This window comes from Melanerpes formicivorus, unplaced genomic scaffold (genome assembly GCF_026170545.1).
Source record: "Melanerpes formicivorus ecotype bairdi unplaced genomic scaffold, bMelFor1.0.p_v2 SCAF_46, whole genome shotgun sequence".
Taxonomy (NCBI): Eukaryota; Metazoa; Chordata; class Aves; order Piciformes; family Picidae; genus Melanerpes; species Melanerpes formicivorus.
The window spans coordinates 175575-200679 of NW_027142398.1; the positions used below are offsets into that span (position 1 = coordinate 175575).

Consider the following 25105-nt stretch of genomic DNA (forward strand, 5'->3'; position numbering starts at 1 on the left):
TAACTCCCTCCACCACCTCTCTTGGTGGTGTGGTAGCTGACAGCAGTTAACATTTCTACCTGAGGTGGGAACAAGGAGGAGCTGCAGGAGCAGCACTGCCAGGTGGTGTTGCTAACTGGTCAGGGCGAATCTCTGCAAGAACCTTGCAGCAGCCCTCAGAGCCCATCTCGCCAGGGCAGAAACCACCAGCCCCAGCTGATTGGAGCCTGCTTGCCTCGGGGCCCCCTTCCAAGCACACATGGAGCCATCAAAGGTTTTCAGCCTTGGCTTCAAAGCTTTCGCTCCCAGCCTCCGGCTCATCCTGGTCTCAAGTTGCCTTCGCTGGTCAATCACCTTCGGCAGTGGGAGCGCTGGAGCGGGAGAGCTCTGCAAGTTGTTGTTTCCCAGTGAGTGATTCTTTTGTTTTCCTTTCCAGCCCGCTCCCCGGGGAGCCAGGTGGGGGAGGAAGGGAATAAGGCTTGCTGCAGAGCCTGAAAGGAAAGGAAAGAGAGAGCCCGGAGGCCCCGTGGAGGGGGAAAGAAGGGATGGGGGAGGGAGCAGACAGCAAATGTGCAAATAGCCTCGTTAGGGCAGGGGGAGCCTGGGGGCTGAGAACTTCATTAAACAAAGACTGCGCTGCATCAAAGGCATCCTCCATCTGCAGGGAGGGCGGCAGCCACAGGGGGATTTCTTTCCACGTTCTCTTCTCTGTCACTCCCCAGGAACAGGAGTGTGGGCTCCAGGAGGCTTCGTGCTTCTCTGATGCCAAATCTACTTTGGGGTGTTTTTTTTCAGTTGTTTTGTTATTTGGGTTTGTTTGAGGCTTTTTCTTCCCCCCCCCCTGCCAGGCTGAAATTGATGTGAGCTGCGCGGTACGGTGTGTGGAAAGCAAGACACCGCCCTGCTGAGAGGAAGCTGTTTGACCACACTTGGATGGTAAATAGAGTAAATATAGCTGCTGGTGGAGCAGCTGCTAATGAATGGCTGCTCTCCCTTCCTGGCCTCCCTGATGCAGAGAGCAGAGGAAATGGCACCTGGCAGCAACCCCCCAGGCTGCTCCGGTGCCACTGCGCCCATCTCTCACCCCAGCCCTCTGCCCCGGCAGGAGGGAGCCAGCTGCGGCTTCACCTGGGTGACCATTCAAAGGAGGTGAAACTCAGCTCCTAGAGAGCAGGCTGCAGGCTTCCCCTCGGCTTGGGTGCTCACAGCTCTTCGGTGACACCCCCTCATGGCTGCGGGGGGAGAGTTTTGTGCAGTCTGGAGAGGTGGAAGGGATGGCTCCAGGGCCAGCGTCTGGACTGGGTGGGCAGGCCCCTGCTCCAGTAGGCACTGGAGAAGTCCCAGGGCTGAGAGAGCTCCTATCTTCCCGGGATGGAAACTGGAGTGGAGCAGCAGTGAGTCAGGCTGCCTGGCTGAATTTTCCACTTGCCGATTTCAAGCCAGATTTACAGAAGTGTCTGAACACAGGAGCAAGGGGAAGTGTTTTGTCCTGCAGAACCTGCCCTGGAGCCAAGCCTGGGGCTGCCTCCTTCCTTCCCAAAATAGTCTCCAGATGGAATATTTTGTGCACGCAAAACAAACTCAGGTGAAGCTGAGACAAAGCCTCTGGTCCCTTGAGCTGCTACTGCTACACCCTCTGGGCTCTGGGAGCTTCTCCCCGGCTCCACAGCGTGGCAGTGAGCCTGGAGAGCTCTGCTGAGAGGCTCGACTGAGCAGAACCCAGGCCCACTGCGGTGGGGCTGCTCCCCCTGCAGAGCAGCTCGCTGGCATCTGCCCCTGCCGGAGGAGGATGCCGCCATCTGGTGCCCACAGCCTGGTGTGGCTGGAGGAGGGGGCAGAGGGATGCTGAGCTCCAAGTCCTGCCCGAGAAGCAGGGGAGCCCCGGGGTTAGCCGAGAATCGGCTACCTTGTGCCCAGGCTGGAGGGCTTCGTGCTAAAGGGGGCGCCCAGGCACAGACCAAAGTGGTAAAGGACCGAAGCACAGCACAGGCTGGGACCTGGTGGAGTGGGACCAGAGGAGGCAAATATGATGCAAAGGCTGGAAGCCCTCTGCTGGGAGCCCAGGCTGAGAGTTTTGGGGTTGTGCAGCCTGGAGAAGAGAAGGCTCCAGGGAGACCCTCTGGTGGCCTTGCAGCACTTAAAGAAAACTGGAGACAGCCTTTTGAGCAGGACCTGTAGTGACAAGACAAGGGGGAATGGTTTGGAACTAAAAGAGGCAGACCCAGAGTGGAGAGGAGGGAGAAATGTTTGACCCTGAGGGTGGGGAGAGCCTGAGAGGGTTGGGGCTGTCCAGTCTGGAGAAGGGAAGGCTCCAGGTAGACCTTAGTGCAGCCTTCCAGTACCTGAAAGGCAGCTACAGGAGAGCTGGGGAGGGACTTTTGGCAAGGGCTGGGAGTGACAGGACGAGGGGCAATGGCTTTGAGCTGGGAGAGAGGAGATTGAGACTGGAGATGAGGAAGAAATTGTTGGCAGTGAAGGTGGGGATACACTGGAAGAGGTTGCCCAGGGAGGCTGTGGCTGCCTCCTCCCTGGAGGTGTGCAGGGCCAGGCTGGACAAGGCCCTGAGCAACCTGGGCTGGTGGGAGGTGTCCCTGCTCATGGCAGGGGGCTGGAACTGGATGAGCTTTGAAGTCCCTTCCAACCCAAACCACTCTGTGACTCTATGAATGGTAGGAGTTGGAGTATAGCACCTTGCTGATGTCCTGGATTCTGCTCCCAACAGGCACCTGTGCTCCTCTGTAACTGCAGGGGTATGAGGTGCCTTTTCCACCTAGTCTTGGTTTCAAGTAGCTCTGATCCTGTTTGTAGGGTCCTTCCTCTCCTGGGAGATGCAATGGCTGCAGAAGTTCAGCATTTTCATACTGTAAGTGCCAGAGCATTGCAGTGCAGCAGGAAGGTTCAGATCCCATCTTACAAGCTTGGAATCAGAATTGTTTGGGCTGGGAAAACCCTCAAAGATCATCCAGTCCAACCATCAACCTCACACCACCATGGCCATTAAACCATGTCCCCAGGTGCCATGGCCACACGTTTCTTGCACACCTCCAGGCATGGGGACTCCACCTCCTCCCTGGGCAGCCTGTTCCAAGCAGTGTAACAGAGCAGAGCTTTCATGTGAGCACAGACAGACAGTGCTGCTCAGAGCTGACTCAGGCTATCATCTCTTGGAGCACAATCAGAATGATGACTCTTGAGTTACTCAAGTGCTGGATGGCTGTGCTGGGGCATCCTAAAACCATCTGCTGGAAGTAGGTTGGGTTTGGGGCTGAATGCAGCTGCCTCTGTTATGACCTCTGACTTTTGCCTTCAGTTTCTTTGGAATGTCAAAAGCCAGCTGAAAATGGGTCAGGATTTGATGATGTGGCTGATTGGCCCAAGTCCATGTCAGAACAGGTCCCAGATGAGTGCTGTGTTTAGACTCTCTGAATCACACAACAGCTCAGGTTGGATCTCAGAAGTCATCCCCTCCAAGCCCCCTGCCATGGCCAAGGATGCCTCATAGCTGGGCTCAGCAGCTTAAGCTTCATCCAACCTGGCCCTGAACACCCTCAGGGAGAAGGCAGCCACAGCCTGCCTGGCCAACCTCTTCCAACCACTCTTGTACTGAAGAACTTCTTCCTCAGCTCCACTCTAACCCTGTTCTCCCTCAGCTTCAAACCCTTCCCCCTTGGCCTGGCTCCAGACCCCCTCATGGAAAGTCTCTCTGCAGCCTTCCTGCAGGATCCCTTCAGGTGCTGCCAGGCAGCTCTGAGGTCCCTCTGGAGCCTTCTCCTCTCCAGGCTGCACAGCCCCAGCTCCCTCAGCCTGTGCTCACAGCAGAGCTGCTCCAGCCCTGGGAGCATCTTTGTGGCCTCCTCTGGCCTCACTCCTGCAGCTCTGTGTCCTTCTGCTGGGGACAGCAGCACTGGAGGCAGGATTGGAGGTGAGGTCTGAGCAGAGCAGAGCCCAGGGGCAGAATCCCCTCTGCTGCCCTGCTGCCCACCCTGCTCTGGCTGCAGCTCAGCACCCAGCTGAGGGCACTGCTGGCTCCTGGGGAGCTGCTCAGCACCCAGAGCTGGAGGCAGGATTGGAGGTGAGGTCTGAGCAGAGCCCAGGGGCAGAATCCCCTCTCCTGCCCTGCTGCCCACCCTGCTCTGGCTGCAGCCCAGCACCCAGCTGAGGGCACTGCTGGCTCCTGGGGAGCTGCTCAGCACCCAACACCTCCAGACTTGCTCCACAATAATGCAGCATGCTGCAGAAGACTGGGGGAAATCCTAATGATTTGTAGGAGCTGGGTGTCTGGCATTTCACTCTTGTTTTTTTTATCACATGCTGGTACAGCTGTAGCAAACTGAGGCCACCCCTTCCTCTGCACAGTGCCTGCTGGGACAAACAACAGCACCCCTGCATTCATTTGGACTCAGAATGCCTTATTGCCTCTATGGCTGAAAGTGTTAGTCATTGACCCTCCTACCAGATCAATTTGTTTTGCCTGGTGCAAGTCAAAAAGGTAGAATCTGGATTTCAAACAGCTTACAGAGAGGGTTTGGGGGAGGCTATGGCAGCACAGCCCCAGGTGGGTTTCTAATGCTACCTAACTTGCTGATCCTTGAGGTCTTTTCCAACCTGGTTGATTCTGTGCTTCTAATATGTTTCTAATGGTTTAATAGCTAAAAAAACATAAGGAAAAAAAAGGTGTTTGTTAGTTAAGGCAACCCCTCTGGAGCAAGTTTGGGGTTTTTTTAACTCCTCTTTTACACATCCTATTTAATTAAGTGAGAGTTTAGTAAAGCAGGCACCACCACTCTGCCCTCTGTGACCAGGACTGCTCAGTTCAAATCCTCTCCATTTTCTACTGAAGTAAATAAATACATCACTTCCCTCTTCCATGTCTCAGGAGGAGGAAGCCCAAGCACAAAATTAGACCCTCAAGACCCTCCCTGGGCAACCCAAGAGCTTTCCTGGGCACCTCAGGACCCTCTCTGGCTACCCCAGGGCACCCCAAGACCCTCTCTGGGCACCCCAAGGTCTTCCCTGTCCACCCCAAGACCCTCTTTGGGCACCCCAGGGTCTTCCCTGTCCACCCCAAGACCCTCTCTGGGCACCCCAAGGTCTTCTCTGGCCATCCCTGGGCACCCCAGGGTCTTCTCTGTCCACCCCTGGGCACCCCAAGACTCTTCCTGGGCACCCCAAGACCCTCTCTGGGCACCCCAGGGTCTTCCCTGTCCACCCCTGGGCACCCAAAGGCCCTCCCTGGGCACCCCAAGACCCTCTCTGGGCATCCCCAGGGTCTTCCCTGGTCACCCCAAGACCTTCCCCAGCCACCCCAAGACCCTCTCTGGGCATCCCCAGGGTCTTCCCTGGCCACCCCAAGGTCTTCCCTGGCCACCCCTGGTCACCCCAAGACCCTCTCTGGGCACCCCAGGGTCTTCCCTGGCCACCCCTGGTCACCCCAAGACCCTCTCTGGGCACCCCAGGGTCTTCCCTGGGCACCCCAAGACCCTCTCTGGGCACCCCAGGGCCTTCTCTGTCCACTCCTGGGCACCCCAAGACCCTCTCTGGGCACCCCAGGGCCTTCTCTGTCCACCCCTGGTCACCCCAAGACCCTCTCTGGGCATCCCAGGGTCTTCCCTGGGCACCCCAAGACCCTCTCTGGGCACCCCAGGGCCTTCTCTGTCCACTCCTGGGCACCCCAAGACCCTCTCTGGGCACCCCAGGGCCTTCTCTGTCCACCCCTGGTCACCCCAAGACCCTCTCTGGGCACCCCAGGGTCTTCCCTGGCCACCCCTGGTCACCCCAAGACCCTCTCTGGGCACCCCAGGGCCTTCTCTGTCCACCCCTGGTCACCCCAAGACCCTCTCTGGGCATCCCAGGGTCTTCCCTGGGCACCCCAAGACCCTCTCTGGGCACCCCAGGGCCTTCTCTGTCCACTCCTGGGCACCCCAAGACCCTCTCTGGGCACCCCAGGGCCTTCTCTGTCCACCCCTGGTCACCCCAAGACCCTCTCTGGGCACCCCAGGGTCTTCCCTGGCCACCCCTGGTCACCCCAAGACCCTCTCTGGGCATCCCAGGGTCTTCCCTGGGCACCCCAAGACCCTCTCTGGGCACCCCAGGGCCTTCTCTGTCCACTCCTGGGCACCCCAAGACCCTCTTTGGGCACCCCAGGGTCTTCCCTGTCCACTCCTGGGCACCCCAAGACCCTCTCTGGGCACCCCAAGGTCTTCCCTGGGCACCCCAAAACCCTCTTTGGGCACCCCAGGGTCTTCCCTGTCCACCCCTGGGCACCCCAAGACCCTCTCTGGGCACCCCAAGACTCTCCCTGGCCACTGCAAGACCCTCCCTGGGCACCCCAGGGTCTTCCCTGTCCACCCCGAGACCCTCCCTGGGCACCCAAAGCTGTGGGACTTATTTCAAGCCCCCGTGGAGAGCGGTGTGTGTGAGCGGAAGCTCTCCTGCGCGTAACCGCGCGGCGAGGGGGGGCTGGCGCGCACGGCTCACGGCTTGGCTGTATCCCACCGCCTCACAAACACGTGAATAAAACCCTGTCCCCTTCCTCCCCCCTCCCGCCTTTTAAACAGCCAAACAGCCTCCGTGGGCGTGCTGCCGGTTCTCGACTTTACGGGTCTGAAGTCCCGCTTCGATCATCAGTTTCCGAAGAGAAGTTCGGGGCCGGGGCCGCGGGGCCGCTTCAGCGCTCCCGCCGCTCTCCCTCGGGAGAATCCCGCCCGCCGCCACACCGCCGCCTGGGACGGCGCGGAGGCGCGGGACGAGGCGAGCTGTCAATCAGCGGAACGGCGCCCTCTGACTTGCTGCCGCCCTGCGTCACGTGGGCGCGCGCCGCCCGTATATAAAGGCGGGCGGGGTAGGCGGCGGTCGCCATTTTGTCCAGTGAGGAAAAGCGGAGCGCGGGTCTCGTGGAGGGTCGAGTCGGCTACGAATATAGCGCGGGCTCCATTCGCGCACCCTCCCTCCTAGCATCGGTGAGGATCTTCACCTCGGAGGGCGGGGGGGGAAGGCGGCGCCCGCGGTCTCGGGTCCCGGCAGGGCGGATGGAAGCGGCGGGGCCCGGCGGCAGCGAACAAAGAGCGGCCGCCATTTTGTAGAGCCGGGCCGCGGGCGGCGGCTGCCGTTAGGCTGAGGAGAGCCGGGCAGGGAGAAGGCGGGCAGGCCGCGGATCGCCTGGAGGAGCCCTCTCGCCGCCTGTTCTCCGTGGTCGGCGAGGCGAGGCGAGGCTGGGCGGGAGGCGCTGCGGGGGGGCGGTTGCGGAAGCCTTTCCCGCCTGCTGCGGGGCAGCGCCGCTTCCTGGGGCAGCGTGGAGGAGACGCCGCGGAGGGATCCCCCGGGCGCTCCCGGCGTGGCCTCTGCCGGAGAGGGCGCTGCTTCTCCCCCGGCCTGTGCAGCAGCCGCCTGCTCTCCCCGCTCCCAGAACAATGGAGCCCAGCTCCCGCGCAGCTCCCTCTGCAGGCCCAGCCCCCGCTGGAAGCCAGGGGGAGGAGAGCCCCCCCTTCAAAATCGGGGGGCTTCTAAAACAAACGAATTCCGCTCGGGCTGTGAATTCTAACCACTGTTTAGCACCTAGATTTATTTTTTTTGGTTCGGTGTTACGCACTCTCCTTCCCTCCCTGCCCCCCCCCCCCCCCTCTCCTTTCGACATAGATTAACGCTTCTGCCGTGTCGGATCGCTGCTGGAGGCTATGGGAAAAGCAGCGCTCAGAATCGCCAGTCCCTGGGAGATCAGCCCGCATAAACTTTCTTCTTTTCGTCCTAGCCATGCATCGTGACTCTTGTCCGCTGGACTGCAAGGTTTACGTGGGTAACCTTGGAAACAATGGCAACAAAACCGAGCTGGAGCGAGCCTTTGGCTACTACGGACCGCTGCGCAGTGTGTGGGTGGCGAGGAATCCTCCCGGGTTTGCCTTCGTGGAGTTCGAAGATCCACGGGATGCAGCTGATGCAGTCAGAGAGTTAGATGGAAGGTAAAGTGTGCTGCTTGTGTGCCTGGGGAGGAGGAGTGGTGGGGTTTAAATCGGGCAGCTGCAGCCGGCGGGACCAGCAGCTCAGCCCATGTGGTCTGCGGTGTTTGTGGTGGTGTGGGGGTCGTCTGAGGAGTGCTGGGATGGTTAGCTTCACGTTTTCGAAGTGGGCTCTCAAACTGGACGTGACTTGGACCTCTTCATGTGTAGCAGTTAGAGATGGTGTTACTGTAAAAGGGCAAAACTCCTGAGGAAGACTCTTCCTTGATTCCTTCTCTGCCTGCTATAGAATAGAATAGAATAAACCAGGTTGGAAGAGACCTTCAAGATCATCCTGTCCAAGCTATCACCCAACACCACCTAATCAACTAACCCATGGCACCAAGCACCCTGTCAAGTCTCTTCCTGAACACCTCCAGTGATGGCGACTCCACCACCTCCCCGGGCAGTCCATTCCAGTGGGCAATCACTCTCTCTGTGTAAAACTTCTGCCTGAACTTCCCCTGGTGCAGCCTGAGACTATGTCCTCTTGTTCTGGTGCTGGCTGCCTGGGAGAAGAGACCAACCTCTGCCTGTTTACACCCCCCCTTCAGGTAGTTGTAGAGAGCAATAAGGTCACCCCTGAGTCTCCTCTCCAGGCTAAGCAGCCCCAGCTCCCTCAGTCTCTCCTCACAGGGCTGTGTTCCAGGCCCCTCACCAACTTTGTTGGCCTTCTCTGGACTCGTTCCAGCAAGTTCCAGCTTTAGTTCCCTGGCAGGCTTGCAGAAGGGACCAGACCTTTCAGAGTCTTCCTCAGCTCTGAATGCTGTGTCCCTGCACTGGTTAGTGTGCACTGGTTAGGCCACACCTTGAGTGCTGTGTCCAGTCCTGGGCCCCTCAGTTTAGGAAGGAGGTTGACTTGCTGGAACGAGTCCAGAGAAGGGCAACAAAGTTGGTGAGGGGTTTGGAACACAGCCCTGTGAGGAAGGACTGAGGGAGCTGGGGTTGCTCAGCCTGGAGAAGAGGAGACTCAGGGGTGACCTTATCACTCTCTACAACTACCTGAAGGGAGGTTGTAGACAGGAGGATGATGGTCTCTTCTCCCAGGCAGCCAGCACCAGAACAAGAGGACACAGTCTCAGGCTGTGCCAGGGGAGGTTCAGGTTGGATGTTGGGAAGAAGCTCTATACAGAGAGAGTGATTGCCCATTGGAATGGGCTGCCCAAGGAGGTGGTGGAGTCACCATCACTGGAGGTGTTCAGGAGGAGACTTGATGGGGTGCTTGGTGCCACGGGTTAGTTGTTTGGGTGGGTTGGGTTGGTTGATGGGTTGGACAGGATGATCTTGAAGGTCTCTTCCAACCTGGTTTGGTTTATTGTAAATAAAGGTTTATTCTAAACAAAGGTCCCTTGGTTAGTGTCTCTGGACAGCTTTTCACCTGGTTTTGTTCTCTTTGCTTCTCCTGAGTCTAGGTTTCCTTCCGTCCCCAGAAAGTGCTAACTGCTGCCCCTCTCTGTTGCCAGGACCCTGTGTGGGTGCCGTGTCAGAGTGGAGCTCTCCAACGGCGAGAAGCGGAGTCGGAACCGTGGGCCACCTCCGTCCTGGGGCAGGCGTCCTCGAGATGACTACCGCAGGAGAAGTCCTCCTCCTCGTCGCAGGTACCTGTGCTCCAAGTACACCTGTAGAGCTGTTGGCACTCTTGCCACTTAGCATCCTAGAAGCAGGCTTTTTAAAAGCATGTTGATGGATAACGTTCATCTATCTGATCACAATTTGGAGATGGCAAAGGCTAAAAATACCCCAAACCAACACCCCCCTTCCCCCCCCCCCCCCCCCCCCAAACTCGAGGTGAATTTGTGTTGAATGTTGGCTTTTGTCCTTAGGTGACTGTGCAGGTTGGTAGTCAGTGCCCTCTGTCCTGGACTTACCCTTGTTCCTCTTAAAATCTGCTCATCTTCTAGTCACACTTTCTTCCCCATACTTCAACCTAGGCTGTTCCTTTCCTTTATTCCATAATGGCAAAACATGACATAACAGCAGCTTAGCATTTCCATGCAGATGTTTCTCTGCCTTGTTTGCACAATTTAAATCCTTTCCAAGCTAGGCAGCTGTTGAATAATTGCTGCAGTAACAGTTGCTCTGAACATCCAGAGTCTTTAATTGCTGCAGTAAGAGTCACTCCAGACATCCAGAGTCTTGACACTTGAGCCATAGCTTGGAGCTAAAGCAGTGTGTGACCATCGTGTCACTGGAGGTTTGCAAACCCAGCTCTAGACTCTAGCAGGATTTTTGGTAACTGACACCTTCTTGGACCCAGACTAGCTCTGTCTGGCCGTTTCAGTCTGCAAGGTGGCTTTTTGCAGGACTGAGTTTTAACCTGCGGCAGGTGAGTGGAGTCCTCCCGAGTCAGGGGGTTGGAGCGCAAAACCCACCCATAAACCCATAAACGAAAAAATAACACAAAGTAGGAGTTATTTGTTAGCTACTTAGATGGTTGTACTGATGGCTTGTTTTTCATTTTTTTTATGCTTTTTTTGGTCCATCTATTAATAAAAATGAACCCGTTACAGAGTCACCATCATGTCTCTTCTCACCACCCTCTGAGTCTGCATTAGCCAGTCAGCCCTTTCAGCGTCATGTGACCAGCGCGCCCCACGCAGCTTGGCTGGTGTCGTTTCACATGACCCAGGCATGGCCAGTCGTCAGGTTGCACCGCCCTTTGGTTCCCGAGCATGCTGTTTTCTCTCAGCCTTCTCTCCAACCTTAACCAAATCGGCAGCAGCCACCTCGACCGCCCACCCATTCCCGGCCAATCAGCTCAGCTGTTTATTTACCAAATGTGTCTTCACAACAACTGCAGCAGCAGCCTTCGGCTAACAAAAAAGCAGGAAAAATCCACACCACCCCCTTCGCCAACCAACTAAATCCACCGCAACATCTGGCAAAACCTTTTCAGCAAATTCTTCTTGGCAGTCAGTCCGGCAGCCTCACCTCACCATTTCTAGCTTGTTGAAAACCCCAAAAAACTAGTAAGTTTTTCCTGCTTATACAGTTTACTGCTGGTTAAAAAAAAAAATTGAAGGAGTAAGTGGCTTATAAGTTAATTACTTTTCTCAATCAAAGGCTGGCTGTGCATAATTGAGTGGTAACGTTGACCTTATATGTTGCTTGAGAAAACTTTTAAGGGTGATAAGGAAGCTCTTATAAATGGTGAATGACTTGGAAAACCAAACCTAAACCAAACCATCCAGGAGATTTGCATGGGAGATGCCAAACTAAAACTGGGGGAGGGGCTTTGTGTTTGTTGTTTTTTTTATGGGGGGGTGATGAAGCTCTTTAACAAACTCAAGCTTTTCCTTGCCAGAAAACAAAAGTAATCCTACTACTACTAGCCAAAACCAAACCAACCAAAGTCCTATCACCTTTAAATGGTTTTACTAACAAGTGTTCAAAACTTAATGACTTAACAGGCTTTTTTTGGTGGTGTTTTATTTTTTTGGGGGGGGGGGATGAACTTGGGCTGAGCTTAAGGTTCTTTTCTTTTCTTTTTAAAGGAAATTAGTTCTAACCCCCCCCTCCTAATGGCATTGAAAGAAAAGAAAATGACAAACCACCACTTGGCAGTCCTAATGTAGCACTTCAATGTTGACCCTTGAGCTCATTTTCACTTTGGTTTTCTTGTATCCACTCGGTATCTCTTAGGCCTTGTTCTGGACCTTTTGGCTTGCATGGGTTCCAAAACGTTTTGGTCTGTGCTGGTTTTGTTTGAATCTGTTTTTGGTTGTGGTTTTTTTTTCCCTTTTTGGTTGTTTTGAACCACTTTGTGGGCCTTTGGTGTGTTCTGGGCAGTGTGTTTAGTGGAAATGGAAAGTGTTGCATTGGACAACTCTGCTATGGAGCGTTCCTAGTTTAGAGGCAGTTCGCGGTTGGAAACGTGCCCTTCACACTGAGCTTTTGGTTTACTGCCTAATCTTTTCCATGCCTTTGACTGGATGGTGGATGCCAGTTTTTCTTGGCACGTTCCCTGGGCCCAACAGTGAGTTTGACAAGTTGGGAAATGCCTCAGCCCCTTGCTGCTGACAGAGCTGATAGAAAGCCTCACATCTCCTCTTTCTGGTTCTAGATCACCGCGAAGGAGAAGCTTCTCTCGGAGCCGCAGCAGGTAGGCATCGCTTCGCTGCGCCCTGGGGGGGGTTAAAGAGCAAGCTCTGCACCACAAGGGTGCTGGAGCACTGCAGTGGGTTGCCCAGGGAGGGGGTTGGGGCCCTGTCCATGGAGATACTCGAGGTGAGGCTCAACAGGACTCTGGGCAACCTGATCTAGTCTGACTGCAGAGGGGGGTTGGACTAGATGACCTTTGGAAACCCCTTCCAACCCAGACCATTCTGTGGTTCTATGAAAAGAAACTCAGACATCTCAGTGTTTGGGCTGTGGGCATTAAGAGACTTTTGGAGCAGGGAGAAAAAGGTTTGCTTCTGTCACACTGGACTTGATGACTTTAAAGAGTCTCACCCTAAAGCACTCTCTGATCCTACAGACCTGCAGTTTATTTCCACAGCTGTTCAAGATCCTAGGGTTATTAGGAAGGATATTAATGGAATTCAGTACTTAGCTCTGCAGCTGTCCCAGGCTCCTGCTACTTTTCCCTCAGCTTGTGTTCATGTGCTGCTCTTCCAGCTAGTGAGCACAAGCACAGATGAGACAGGGAGCATGTTCTGCTGCCACACACTGCAGGGTTGGGTGGTGGTGACACAGCTGTGTAGCACAGCTTGCTGTTGGGATCTTCGAAGCTTCCACATCTCATGCTATGTCTTGTAGCACCAGGTGCTGCCTTGCTCTCAGGGTGTAGGTACACATGGACACACTGTGAGCTACTTGCAGTCTGACTCCAGGCATTCAAGCTGCAGAGGAGCAGGTTCCCCTTTGCAGTGCTGCTTAGGCTGTGTTTGGCTCAAGATGGTGCCAGTCTATTTTTGGTGGGTTTAAGAGAAGGGCTCAGCCTTCTCCCCCTCCCCACAAAGAGGAAGAAAGAAACCACAGCCCAGTAACAGGGCGAGGAAGAACAGGTATTAACCCAGGGAATTCCACCTCGGTGTGAGGGTGCTGGAGCCCTGGAGAGATGTTGCCCAGAGAGGTTGTAGAGTGTTCTTTGGAGGCCTTCAAAACCCACTTGCATGTGTTCTGCACAACATGCCCTAGGTGGCCCTGCTTTGGCAGGGAGGTTGAACTGTATGATCTCTGGGGGTCCTTTCCAACCCCTACAGTGCCATGATAATTGGTACCTGAAGGAAGGGTTCATACCATCAGCTTGAGCAGGTTTCCCCTGGTTGGCAGTTAAGGGCTTTAACTCCTGCAGGGAGATTTCTTCAGCCAGCAGTGCAAGCTGAGGCAGCTTTGGCAGTGTCATCACCTTGTGTTGTAATCCTGAACAGGTCCCTCTCCAGAGACAGAAGAAGAGAGAGGTCACTCTCACGGGAGAGGAACCACAAGCCTTCTCGCTCCTTCTCCAGGTCTCGCAGGTAGGAGGAGTCTCCATGGTTACGTGTTCTGGGTAACTGATCCTTTCCAGGGCTGGGTAATACCAGAGAGGGTTGTGGTGGAGAATCATCTCTGTCTTGAGAGATTTTTTTCACCTGGAGAATGAAATACTCAGCTTGATGAAATGAGCAACATCTTTGAACCCTTCATTACCATCTGCTGAGCTGGGCTGGGGAGGGTTTGAAGCAAAGCCTGCTGTTGGCAGCTGGGTGCTAACCACACCTCTGTGTTCTCCTTCAGTCGCTCCAGGTCAAATGAGAGGAAATAGGACTCTGGGAAGGAGCTGTGTACAGGAAGTCATTAGCTCTGAGGACAGGAGGAGTATGTACAGAACATTGTTTTGTTTTGAAACTTCATAAAGCTTGGTGCATTTTTAAGATGTTTTAGCTGTCGAACTTGCTTTGTTCCTCGTATCTTGTAACAGGTGGCAGGTGTAAAGATGTGAATCTGTATATGGTTCTGAGCTCTGGTTTGTGATACCAATCCCTTTACAATGTACCATTGCACAGCCCTGTGCGTGTGCTGAGTGGGCAGCAGGCTGGCTGCTGTGGGCCAGGAGGTGTGTCTGCTCTTGCTGCGCTGGGGATGTGTGCTGGGGGCTCTGCAGGGGGGTGGGAGCGGGGCTGGGAGCGGGGCCTTCAGCCAGCAGAGCAAGGCGCAGACGCTGCCTTAGTCCAGTTCTTGGGAATAGTCAGGAATGTCCAGCCCAGGGGTGTGTGTGAGGGGAGTGACTGAGCTGCAGCTTTGTCCAGAGCTCTAGTTCTGATTTCCAGTACCCAGAACTGAGCTGCTTGATGTAAAATGGAGATGTTTAGCCTTGGGGGCAGTTGCCTTGTCCTTGTCAGTAGGCAAGTGTGATCCACCGTCTGCCCCAGGACCTCCAAACAGACCAAATAGAGCAGAACTGACAGCTGGAGTGGGTGTGTTGTGTGTGGGATGGTACATTGTAAAAACAAACTCAACATTTCTTTACTGTACAAGAATTTTCATGTCACTTGTAAAATGTCTTTTGTGAGATCCTTGGGATTAAAGTTTTGGTTACAACTCGTGGTTTAATGTTTGAGTCCCTGCTGCCTGCGTTCGGATGCCTTGCGGAGCAGGGTTGGGCTGCAGCTTGGTTCCAGCTAGCTCTGCTTGGTGGTACAGGGGGAGGTGACGCTTGGCACATCTCACTGTGCCACCTGGGGACTGCTGGTGTGCTGCTGGGAGTTGCAGGGCTCTGCCTGTGACTGCTCTGTGTCCCAAGGCAGGGTTTGACTGCACTGTTCCCAGCACAGCCTAGGAGAGCTTAGCCCTTAGGGGGGCCTGCTGGCTTCACCTCCTGCCTACCAGGGAGCTCCATGATGCCTGCTCAGGAAACCAGCTGCGTATGGAAAGGTTCAGTGTTTGCATCCTGGGTGTGGGCTGGGAGTACTGAAGATGTTCTTCATCCCTGTCAGTTGTGTACAATTGCTGTTCTGTAGTTGGAACCTCACCTGAAGTGAGGTTCCTCACCTCACCTGAGTGAGTGCAAAACCATGGTGTGGCTTGAGTGCCACTCGAGCTCCCAGCCTGCCTCCACATCTCCTCCTTTCCTTCTGCCCAAGAGAAGATGAGCTTCACCAGCTTCCTTTGTGTGTGCTTCCATTAAATCCATCATGCTGAGCAGCTGCTTGTCTTGCTTGCCTTTACTTCTATCCAGGTGGGGACAAGGTTCTGGCCAAGGCTAAGAAAGGTGCTGCTGCTTCAGGCAGGGGAAGCAGCAGCTAGGTGGGGAGGGAGGGGGAGTGTGGATGGTAGAGGGTTCATGCCTTAGCAGCTGAGGCAGAAGTGTTGCCATCTTGGCTGCTGAAGATATCCTAACTCCTGAGTACTATTAATAGTTGGACTTGGGGATCTTAAAGGTCTCCAACCTTTCTGTGATCCTCTTGAGTAGGAGTTAACACAGCCCCTGGGCCAGGCAGCCCCTCACCAGCCTTGCATTCAGTGGAAAGCCGGAAGGCTGCAGGTGGTGTGAGACACAACCAGCCTTGGGCCATCTGCAGAGCAGTGAGCCAAAGGTGAAACCAGATCCTCTTTGCTGACCTGCTCGGGGTGGGTTTAGGTGGTGTTTGATAGCACTGCTGCTAGAGCACCTCGAGGTGGAAGTTGGCCTGCGGTGGTTGGCACAGAGCTGGTTACTCCGTTCCGTGGGGTCTCTCCGCGGGGCTTCTGCTGCGGGCGTGGGCACAGCGCAGCCGCCAGCCGTGCGCTGCCGCCGCTGGCCAGCAGAGGGCAGTGCGGCCCCACCAGGCGCCGCAGCTCCTGCCCTGCTGAATCCTCCCTAGCTCCGGTCTCGGAGTGCTGACAGCAGCTCCTGCGAGGCTGGCTGTGCTCCATGAGAGGCTCCCAAGGGCTGAGCTGCTTGTCCTGTGCCACAGGCAGCTGCGTGCACTTTCTGGCGTGTGCTGCCACCAGGGCTGTGGGGAAGGATGGCAGCGCTGGGTGCTCAGGGGCCCCTCTGCTGGCATAGGTTCCTCCTGCGGTGACGCTAGTGGGGGACAAGTAGCCTTCAGTTTCAACTATCAAAGGGAAAGGAGGGAAGGAAAACCGTAGTGCTGGAGGTGGTGTAGGCTGTGGGGAAGCAAGATGTGGGGAGTCTGCAGAAGAGTTCTCAGTTTGAGGTTGCTGACCTCATCCAGCCCTCAGCTGAAGGAGGAAGCTGGTGCCCTTCAGCTGGGTGAGGTCTGCTGCTTCACAGGGTTTATGTCATCAGGTGGGGTTTGGTGGAGAACCAAGTGAGCAGCTTCCAGAGAAAGATGGGAAATGTCTCAATCCTGCCTGTGAGCAGGGGGCAATTAGCCAGGGTTCTTTCTAATGCAGCCACACTTCTAAGGCTTCCAGAGTGCTGGAAGCAGCCCCAGAGGGGCGCCAGCCCAGAGGGGCACCAGCCTGGGAGCACCATCCACAGGCTGAGCTTCTGTTTGAAATCAAACTTATGAGGAGATGTTTGTGCTGAGCTTCGAAGGCCAGGGACATTCCTCCCCTCTCCTCACAGACCTTAAAGCAGGAAGAGCAGCCTGTGCTGGCCAGCAGAGGACAGACAGACGCTGGCAGCCCGGGGTGGTTCGTGCCCCGTCCTCAGTGACAGCCCAGCTCTGAAGACTCCTCCGGCTGGCGGCGGCCGGGGGGGAGGATCTCTGCTGCCTGCCGCGTTCTGCATTGTTTCAGGCTCTTTTCGCGGCGCTGCCCTGCTGAGCTGCGTGTGTAATTCGGGGAGGTTCGGGGGAGGGGTTTAGCTTCCCTTGGGCTTCCCCTCCGAAGCGTCCTGAGGTTGATGCTCTGCGAGTTCCTCCTCAGCGTGGCGTCGAAGCTCATCCCGGGGGCGCCGTCCCCGACGTCAGCGCCCTCGGCTGCTGTGTGGTTTGTTTGTTCTCTCTCGCCCTCCCCAGGGACAGCATTGTGTGCAAATGGTTTGGGGAAGAGAGGGATTGGGACTGGGTTGTTTTTTTTCCTTCTCTTTATGTCCATGCTGCTCTTTGTTTACAGCAGAGAAGGTCACTGTAAGAATGTGGTTTGTGCTGGGAGAATGCAGAGGTTGAGTCTCTCCCTGACTCCCAGAAAGGAGGTTGGAGTGAACTGGGGGTTGATCTCTCCTCCCAAGTAACAAGTGTCAGGGAGCTGTAGAGAGCCAGCTTCAGCTTGCCCTTCACTAAACACCCCCAGTGCCCTCAGCTGCTCCTCCCCAGCCCTGGTCTCCAGACCCTTCCCCAGCTTGGTTGCCCTTGTCTGGACCCCTCCAGCCCCTCAGTGTCTCGACCCTGCACTCTGTGCTCTCTCTGTGCTTTCTCCCTTCGCGTTTCTTTTTGCTGGCAGTCCCAGGAGCCGTGCGAGGTGCTGCCCCATGCCCCTGGGTGTCCCTGCAGCCCCTGGCACTGCCTGGAAGGGCAGGTTCCACCTCTTATCTCCTTGCCCTGGCAGTTCTGCAGCTCGTTCTGCTGCTGTCAGCAGCATCACCTCTGTTCCGCTCCCAGCCTGCCTCTCCGCCCCATCGCCACAAGAGGTCTCAAAGTCTCCGGACGCACTAAGCAGCCGGGCCCCGACGGCTGCCCACTCCTGCTGCTTGCTTTCTCTGTCCCCACACTGACCTTCAAAGCCTACCCAGAAGCACTGTCCCGCAGTCTGAGCTGGGGTCACCAGCAGCATCTGCCTGCTCCGGTGCTGATAGAGCTCAGCTGGAGGAGAAGTGGCACAAGAGGAGCATCAGCATCAGCCCCTTGTGCAAACACCAGGCCAAAGTGCAGTTCCAGTCACTCCCCTGCAACCTTAGATCCCAGACAGCACCATAAAGAGGTGGCTCCCAGTTTCTGCTGGTGTGCCTGCAGTGCAGCTAGCTCCCATCTCACTCTGCCCTGCTCAGACCACACCTGCAGTACTGGGTCCAGCTTGGGGCTCCCCAGTTCTAGAGGGACAGAGAACTGCTGGAGAGAGTCCAGTGGAGGCCAGGAGGATGATCTGGGACTTGAACATCTCTGCTGTGAAGAAAGGCTGAGTGCCCTGGGGCTGTTCAGTCTGGAGAGGAGGAGGCTGAGGAGGGATCTGATCAATGTCTGTCAATGCCTGAGGGGTGGGGGAAGGTGAAGCTGTTTGGTGGTGCCCTGTGAGGGGACATGGAGCAATGGACACAAACTGGAACCCAGGAGGTTACAGTCTCACAGGGTCACTAAGGTTGGAAGAGACCTCGAGGATCATGGAGGCCAAGCTGTCACCACAGACCTCATGACCAGACCATGGCACCAAGTGCCACATCCAATCCCCTCTGGAACACCTCCAGGGATGGGGACTCCACCACCTCCCTGGGCAGTACATCCCAATGACCAATGACTGTCTCAGTGAAGAACTTTCTCCTCACCTCCAGCCTAAACTTCCCCTGGCGCAGCTTGAGACTGTGTCCTCTTGTTCTGGTGCTGCTTGCCTGGGAGAAGAGCCCAACCCCCACCTGGCTCCAACCACCTTTCAGTTTCTCCACCAGAACAGGAGGAGAAACTTTGCTGTGAGGCTGCTGGAGGCCTGAAGCAGGCCACCCAGAGAGGCTGTGGAGCCTCCATCTCTGGAGACTTTCCAACCCCCCCTGGATGTGTTCCTGGGTGCCCTGCCCTGGGTGATGCTGCTGTGGCAGGGGGCTTGGACTGGGTCATCTCTGCAGGTCCCATCCAGCCCCTAGCATTCTGTGTCTCTGTGGTTCACACCTCAGCCTGCCCCAAATGGGTAAAACTGAAGACATTCTTCACTTGGCAGCTCTTGAAGTCCCTCTGAGCAGCAGCAGCAGCTACAGCAGCCCCAGCTCCAAGCCTTCTGGCTTCCTCCAAACATTGTCACTCCCTTGCTTTGCTCTTTCCTCCCTGGAGCTTGCACCAGCAGCAGTGGTTCCACTCCGTCAGTGCCCTTCAGACAAATGCTGTTGTGGACTAAAATAACCAGGGGATGCAGACCAATGGGAAAGGGCCTGTGCAGGAGGAACACTATGTTCCCAAGTGATTCATTCATCTCTTATTCAATTAGTTAGCAGCTGACATAACTCTGGAGATGAACAAATCTTCACAGGGACTCGAGTGGTGTGAGGCACAGCCAGCCTTGGGCTCCCCAAGTAATTGGAGCTGTCAGGTTTTCTGTGGGAGGCCATCCCAACAGACACACTGAAAGGTCACAGGTCCACAAGAAGGACATGGAACTGCTGGAGAGGGTCCAGAGGAGGCCAGAAAGATGTTGAGAGGGCTGGAGAACCTCTGCTGTGAAGACAGGCTGAGAGGGCTGGGGCTGTTCAGGCTGGAGAAGGCTCCAGGGAGACCTTGGAGCTGCATTTCAACCCCTGAAGGGTCCTACAGGAGGGCTGGGCAGGGGCTCTTTCCAAGGGCCTGTGGTGACAGGATGAAGGGCAATGGTTTGAAACTGGAGCAGGGGAGATTTGGGTTGGACATCAGGAGGAAGTTCTGCACAGTGAGGGTGGGGAGACACTGGAACAGGTGAGGTTTTTGAGGTTCCACCCCTGGGTGCATTCAAGATCAGACCTGATAGGGCCCTGAGCAACTTGCTGTAGTTGGAGATGTCCTGGCTGACTGCAGTGGGGTTGGACATGATGCCCTTCAAGCCTCCCTTCCAACCTGATGCATTCTATGGAACGGGGGGGGGGGCAGAAAAAAACCCCAAACCCTCCTTCCCAGCTTGATTCTGCCACCAGCTTCAGTGATGCTGCTCCAAAATCTGCTGGTGGTGCTCCAGGGTTCACCCTGCTGCAGGCTGTGTCCCATCCTTGGGCACGCTGCTGGCCACCACACAGCCACCCCAGCAGGTTGTGATGTTTGGGAGCACCTGCAGACAGCTTGGCACAGCAGCCTGGCGACCTGCAGCGTGCTGTGGCAGGCCCTTGGCAAGCTGCAGCCCTCCCTTGGTAGCCACAGTATCAGGGTGGAGCAGCTTTATCAGGGCGAGGCTCTCTGTCACCCTGGGTGTCACTGTGGAGCCAGCTGGGAGATCACTGCTGCCAGCTGTGGCAGAGGCCTTATCTGGGCTGCTGGCAGAGGCTGCTTTGCCCATGAATATTCAGTGGTGTCTGGAGGGGAAGCCCCACTGCTCCTCCCAGCCTTCCCCCACCCCTGCTCTTGGGTTCTGCTCTGAAGGATCTCCAATCCCTCTACAGGATCCTCAGCCCTTCTACAAGATCTCCAATTCCTCTACAGGATCACCACTCCCTCTAAAGGATCCCAGGAGACCTCCTTGTGGCCTTCCAGGATCTGCAGGGGGCTCCAAGAAAGCTGGGGAGGGACTTTGGAGGGTGTCAGGGAGGGATAGGGCTGGGGGGGATGGAGCAGAACCAGAAGTGGGGAGATTAAGATTGGCTGTGAGGAAGAAGTTGTTCCCCAGGAGGGTGGTGAGAGCCTGGCCCAGGCTGCCCAGGGAGGTGGTGGAAGCCTCCTGCCTGGAGGTGTTTGCAGCCAGGCTGGAGGTGGCTGTGAGCAAGCTGCTGTGGTGTGAGGTGTCCCTGCCCATGCCAGGGGGGTTGGAGCTGGCTGAGCCTTGAGCTCCCTTCCAACCCTGACAATTCCATGACTCTATGATCTCCAATCCCTCTACAGGATCCCCAGTCCCTTCTTGGTGACTCACACCATGCCTGCTGCCTGGGCTGGGTGTCCTGCTTCCTGCCCCCACTCCCTGCTGGATTGATTGGCTTTTCATCTGCTCCTGCTATGAGCTTTTGGGGAGGAGGTTGCCCCAGCTAGAGAGATAGGCTTCAGGTGTGGTCCCAGCTGCTCCTGCCAGCAGGAATTCTCTCAGGACCAGGGCAGGGATTGTCCACCTGCTCTTCGTGCTGATGAAGCTGCAGCTTGAGTCCTGGGGTCAGTTTTGGGCCTCTCACTCCGAGAAGGACATTGAGAGGCTGGAGCAGGGCCAGAGAAGGGCAACAGAGCTGGGGAAGGGGCTGGAGGTTAGGGCTGAGGAGGAGCAGCTGAGGGAGCTGGGAGGGTTGAGCCTGGAGGAGAGGAGGCTGAGGGAGACCTCATTGCTCCCTGAGAGGAGGCTGGAGCCAGGTGGGGGTTGGGCTCTGCTCCCTAGTCTCAGGTGATAGAAAGAGAGGAAATGGCCTGAAATTGCCCCAGGGGAGGGTTAGGTTGGAGAGTAGGGAAAAATTCCTTCCCTTGAAGGTTGCTGTCACAACCTGGCCCAGGCTGCCCAGGGAATCCCCATCCCTGCATGGAGATGTCATGCTGAGGGATGTGGCTTCCTGGCAGTGCTGGGCTAAAGGTTGAACTCCATGGTCTCAAAGGTCTCTTCCAAGCAAAGCCATCCTGTGATTCTTGCTTCCTGGTTGGTGAGTCCTGCTCCAAGCCCCATGGAGGTGGAGTCAGATGTTCCCCTGCACAGGGGCAGTTTGGTAGGGGCCTCTGGTGGGCTACTTTTGGACCCATGGAAAGAAACCCTCGTGTCTCACAACCTCCTTCTCTCTGTGCCTCCCTCCTGCTTTCTTTGTCACTTGTCACATTTGGTCACCAAGAGATCATTTGGTCTTCTGCAGAGCTCAGGTGTGTTAGTTAGGGGAGGCAGGAAGGGCCCTGGAGGAGCATCACTGCTGGCAGGTGGAGCACAGGACGTCTCTAACCTCTTCCCAGCATCACTGTGAACAGCAGCTCCAAGATGCAGCACATTCCCTTCCCCTGCTGCCCCGTGGCAGGGCAGAGGAAGAAGGAAGGGAGACTGAAACCAAAAGGAAAAGGGCTTCTGGTGGCAGCTGGACCTCCCCAGCTCACAGCCACGTTTGGTGGAGCCCACAACCATCCCTAGGGCTCAGCTCTGTGTCACTGCTGGGGGTGAAGGCCGGGGGAGGTTCGGTGCAGCTGCTGCCCCCCGCTGCAGGGAACACCGCGCAGCAGCGGCACGGAGCAGGGAAAGCGCCACCGAGCCTCACCCGGCGGCGGCTGCGGGGCGGCCCCCAGGGCTCGACCGGGAGCGGCACACTCGCAGCTGTCCCCTCCCGCCGCCTCTGCCCCGCACGGCAAGAAGCACCAGCCCGGAGCACCCTGCAAGGCAGCCTTCCGTCCGTCTGTCTGTCTGCCTGTCCTGTGATCAGGGCACTGCCCTCCTGCAGGTGCCATTTCAGGTGCCATGGGGCTGATCCTCCCCTGGCTCTGCCCCTTCCCTCTCCTCTGCCCCACGCCCAGCACAGGGTGCAGTGAATCAGAGCCCCGTGCCCGGGGTGGGTGGCGCGGCTCCCAAACACCTGCCGTGGGCAGGGAGATCCCGGGAGGTGCTGACACACCGGCAGCCAGCGCCTGGCAGAGCCGGCGGGCACCGGGATGGGCCAGTGGGTGGGCACCGGGATGGGTGAGCAGGCAGGCACCGGGATGGGCCAGTGGGTGGGCACCAGGATGGGCAAGCAGGCAGGCACCGGGATGGGCCAGTGGGTGGGCACCAGGATGGGCAAGCAGGCAGGCACCGGGATGGGCCAGTGGGTGGGCACCAGGATGGGCAAGCAGGCAGGCACCGGGATGGGCCAGCGGGTGGGCAGCGGGATGGGTGAGCAGGCGGGCACTGGAATGGGTGAATAGGCAGGCACTGGGATGGGCGAGCAGGTAGGCACCAGGATGGGCGAGCAGGTGGGCACCAGGATGGGCGAGCAGGTGGGCACCGGGATGGGTAAGCAGGTAGGCACCGGGATGGGCGAGCAGGTGGGCACCGGGATGGGCGAGCAGGTAGGCACCAGGATGGGCGAGCAGGTGGGCACCGGGATGGGCGAGCAGGTGGGCACCGGGATGGGTAAGCAGGTAGGCACCGGGATGGGTGAGCAGGCAGGCACAGGGATGGGCCAGTGGGTGGGCACCAAGATGGGCAGGCACAGAGGTGGGCAAGCAAGCAGGCACCAGGATGGGTGAATGGGCAGGCACAGAGATGGGCAAGCAGGCAGGCACCGGGATGGGAAGCAAGCAGGCTCTAGGTTGGGCAAGCAGGCTCTAGGTTGGGCAAGCAGGCTCTATGTTGGGCAGGCAGGCTCCAGGTTGGGCAAGCAGGCAGGCTCCAGGTTGGGCAAGCAGGCTCTATGTTGGGCAGGCAGGCTCCAGGTTGGGCAAGCAGGCAGGCTCCAGGTTGGGCAAGCAGGCAGGCTCTATGTTGGGCAAGCAGGCTCTATGTTGGGCAGGCAGGCTCCAGGTTGGGCAAGCAGGCAGGCTCTAGGTTGGGCAGGCAGGCAGGCTCCAGGTTGGGCAAGCAGGCAGGCTCTAGGTTGGGCAGGCAGGCAGGCACTGGGATGGGAAGCAAGCAGGCTCTAGGTTGGGCAAGCAGGCTCCAGGTTGGGCAGGCAGGCTCCAGGTTGGGCAGGCAGGCAGGCACTGGGATGGGAAGCAAGCAGGCTCTAGGTTGGGCAAGCAGGCTCCAGGTTGGGCAGGCAGGCTCCAGGTTGGGCAAGCAGGCAGGCTCCAGGTTGAGCGAGCAGGCTCCAGGTTGGGCAAGCAGGCAGGCTCCAGGTTGGGCAAGCAGGCTCCAGGTTGGGCAGGCAGGCAGGCACTGGGATGGGCAAGATGACCTGGAGGGGTTTCCAAGCCCTGGAGGTGTGGTGCCAAGTGCCATGGTTTAGTGGTGCCCTGGCAGTGCTGGGTTAAGGGTTGGCCTGAATGATCTCAAAGGTCTCCTCCAAGCAACACAGTTCTATGGCTGCCTGATTCCAGGAGTCCACGAGCTGGCTGTGGCCTCTCCGGGAGGCCCTTGCTGCCCACAGGGAGCCGTGCGAGCAGCGCTGCAGCCGCTGGCCCTGGCTCCCAGCGGGGTGCCCGTGCCTGCTCCGCGGGTGCCAGCCGTCTGATGGGTCCTGCCCTGCCCTCTCTCGGGTCGTAGTCAATGAGGTGAAGCAGCAGATAAATAAACAGGCAAACAAGCCCAGGGGTTCGGAGCCAGGTACTGCCCGCAGCCCCTTGCCAGGCTCTGAACAATGAGGCCCTTTGCTGCCAGCGACACAACAAAAAAACCCTCACCCAGCCCCAGGCAGCTTCCAGCGCTGCCCGGGGAAAGTCAGTGGAGCAATTACGTTAATGACCGCGGATGGGGCTGAACCCGGTGGTGGACGAAAACGAGTGAGGGGCTGAATGAAGAGGCTGATTCATAGCCCTGCGCCCAGGAATATTTCCAGTAAGCCAAGGCCTCGTTTCGGGGACTGTCTCATCCCATCCCACCCCCCCCTTCCCCAGCCCCCTCTTCCCATTTGTGCTCGGTGGGATTCTATTTCCACTCTGCTGGCTCTGGTGTCTCATCAAAATGCCTTCATAAATGGAGCAAACAAGGGCTGGGGGGGGGGGGGGGGGGATGGCAGGGAAGCAGTCAATTAACACGATCCCGGGTCTTGGAGGGGCAGAGTTAATCAAGCGTTCAGCGTTTTGTCATTCTTGTCTTTCTTCCCTGGGAAAATCCTATTAGGATAAAAATCACTTAATTGGGCACTTCAAAGAGCTGATGGGAAAACAGCCTCGGCCGGGATGTAAACGGCCTTCAGCTGAACACTAGGCTCATTTAGGCTGCTGCTGGAGCCGGAGTGCTCCGTTAAGAGCCTTCGCGATTCCCACTTAAAAGAAAAAAGCTTGTTAGCAGAGATAATAAAAAAGGGGAAGTGGGGAGGGGGAGGGGGTGGGGGGGCAGGGAAAAAATCCTGGAGGTTTGAATCTGGCCGAGGAGAGGCTTTGGTGCCTCAGCGCGCAGGGCTTTGTCCCCAGCACAGCCTCTTGCAGCTCCGCTGAGCGGCTCTCACTCGGCTGCCCTGCACCCAGGGACTTCACACCTGCCTGGGGGCTTCCTGCCGCTCAGGGGTGATGGAGGAAGGGAATAAAACCCTCGCAGAGCATCAAGCACTATGAGGAGAGGCTGAGGGAGCTGGGGTTGCTTAGCCTGCAGAAGAGGAGAGAGGCTCAGGGGAGACCTTCTTGCTCTCTGCAACTCCCTGAAGGGAGGCTGGAGCCAGGTGGGGGTTGGTCTCTTCTCCCAGGCAAGCAGCACCAGAACAAGAGGACACAGTCTCAAGCTGTGCCAGGGGAGGGTTAGGCTGGAGGGGAGGAGAAAGTTCTTCCCAGAGAGAGTTGTTAGTCATTGGGATGTGCTGCCCAGGGAGGTGGTGGAGTTCCCATCCCTGGAGGTGCTCAGGAAGGGATTGGATGTGGCACTTGGAG

The 25105-nt window shown here is 57.0% G+C and overlaps 1 protein-coding gene across 1 annotated transcript; it reads left to right on the top strand.

The window, feature by feature from the left end:
• The first annotated feature begins 6846 nt into the window (after positions 1 to 6846).
• SRSF3 (serine and arginine rich splicing factor 3) lies at positions 6847 to 14492 on the top strand. Its single transcript, XM_068159465.1, has 6 exons — positions 6847 to 6938; positions 7727 to 7934; positions 9434 to 9568; positions 12034 to 12072; positions 13343 to 13429; positions 13689 to 14492. Exons 2-6 carry the CDS (start codon positions 7729 to 7731, stop codon positions 13714 to 13716), a joined length of 495 nt encoding a protein of 164 aa, XP_068015566.1. The 5' UTR covers positions 6847 to 6938; positions 7727 to 7728; the 3' UTR covers positions 13717 to 14492.
• Positions 14493 to 25105: the final 10613 nt, after the last annotated feature.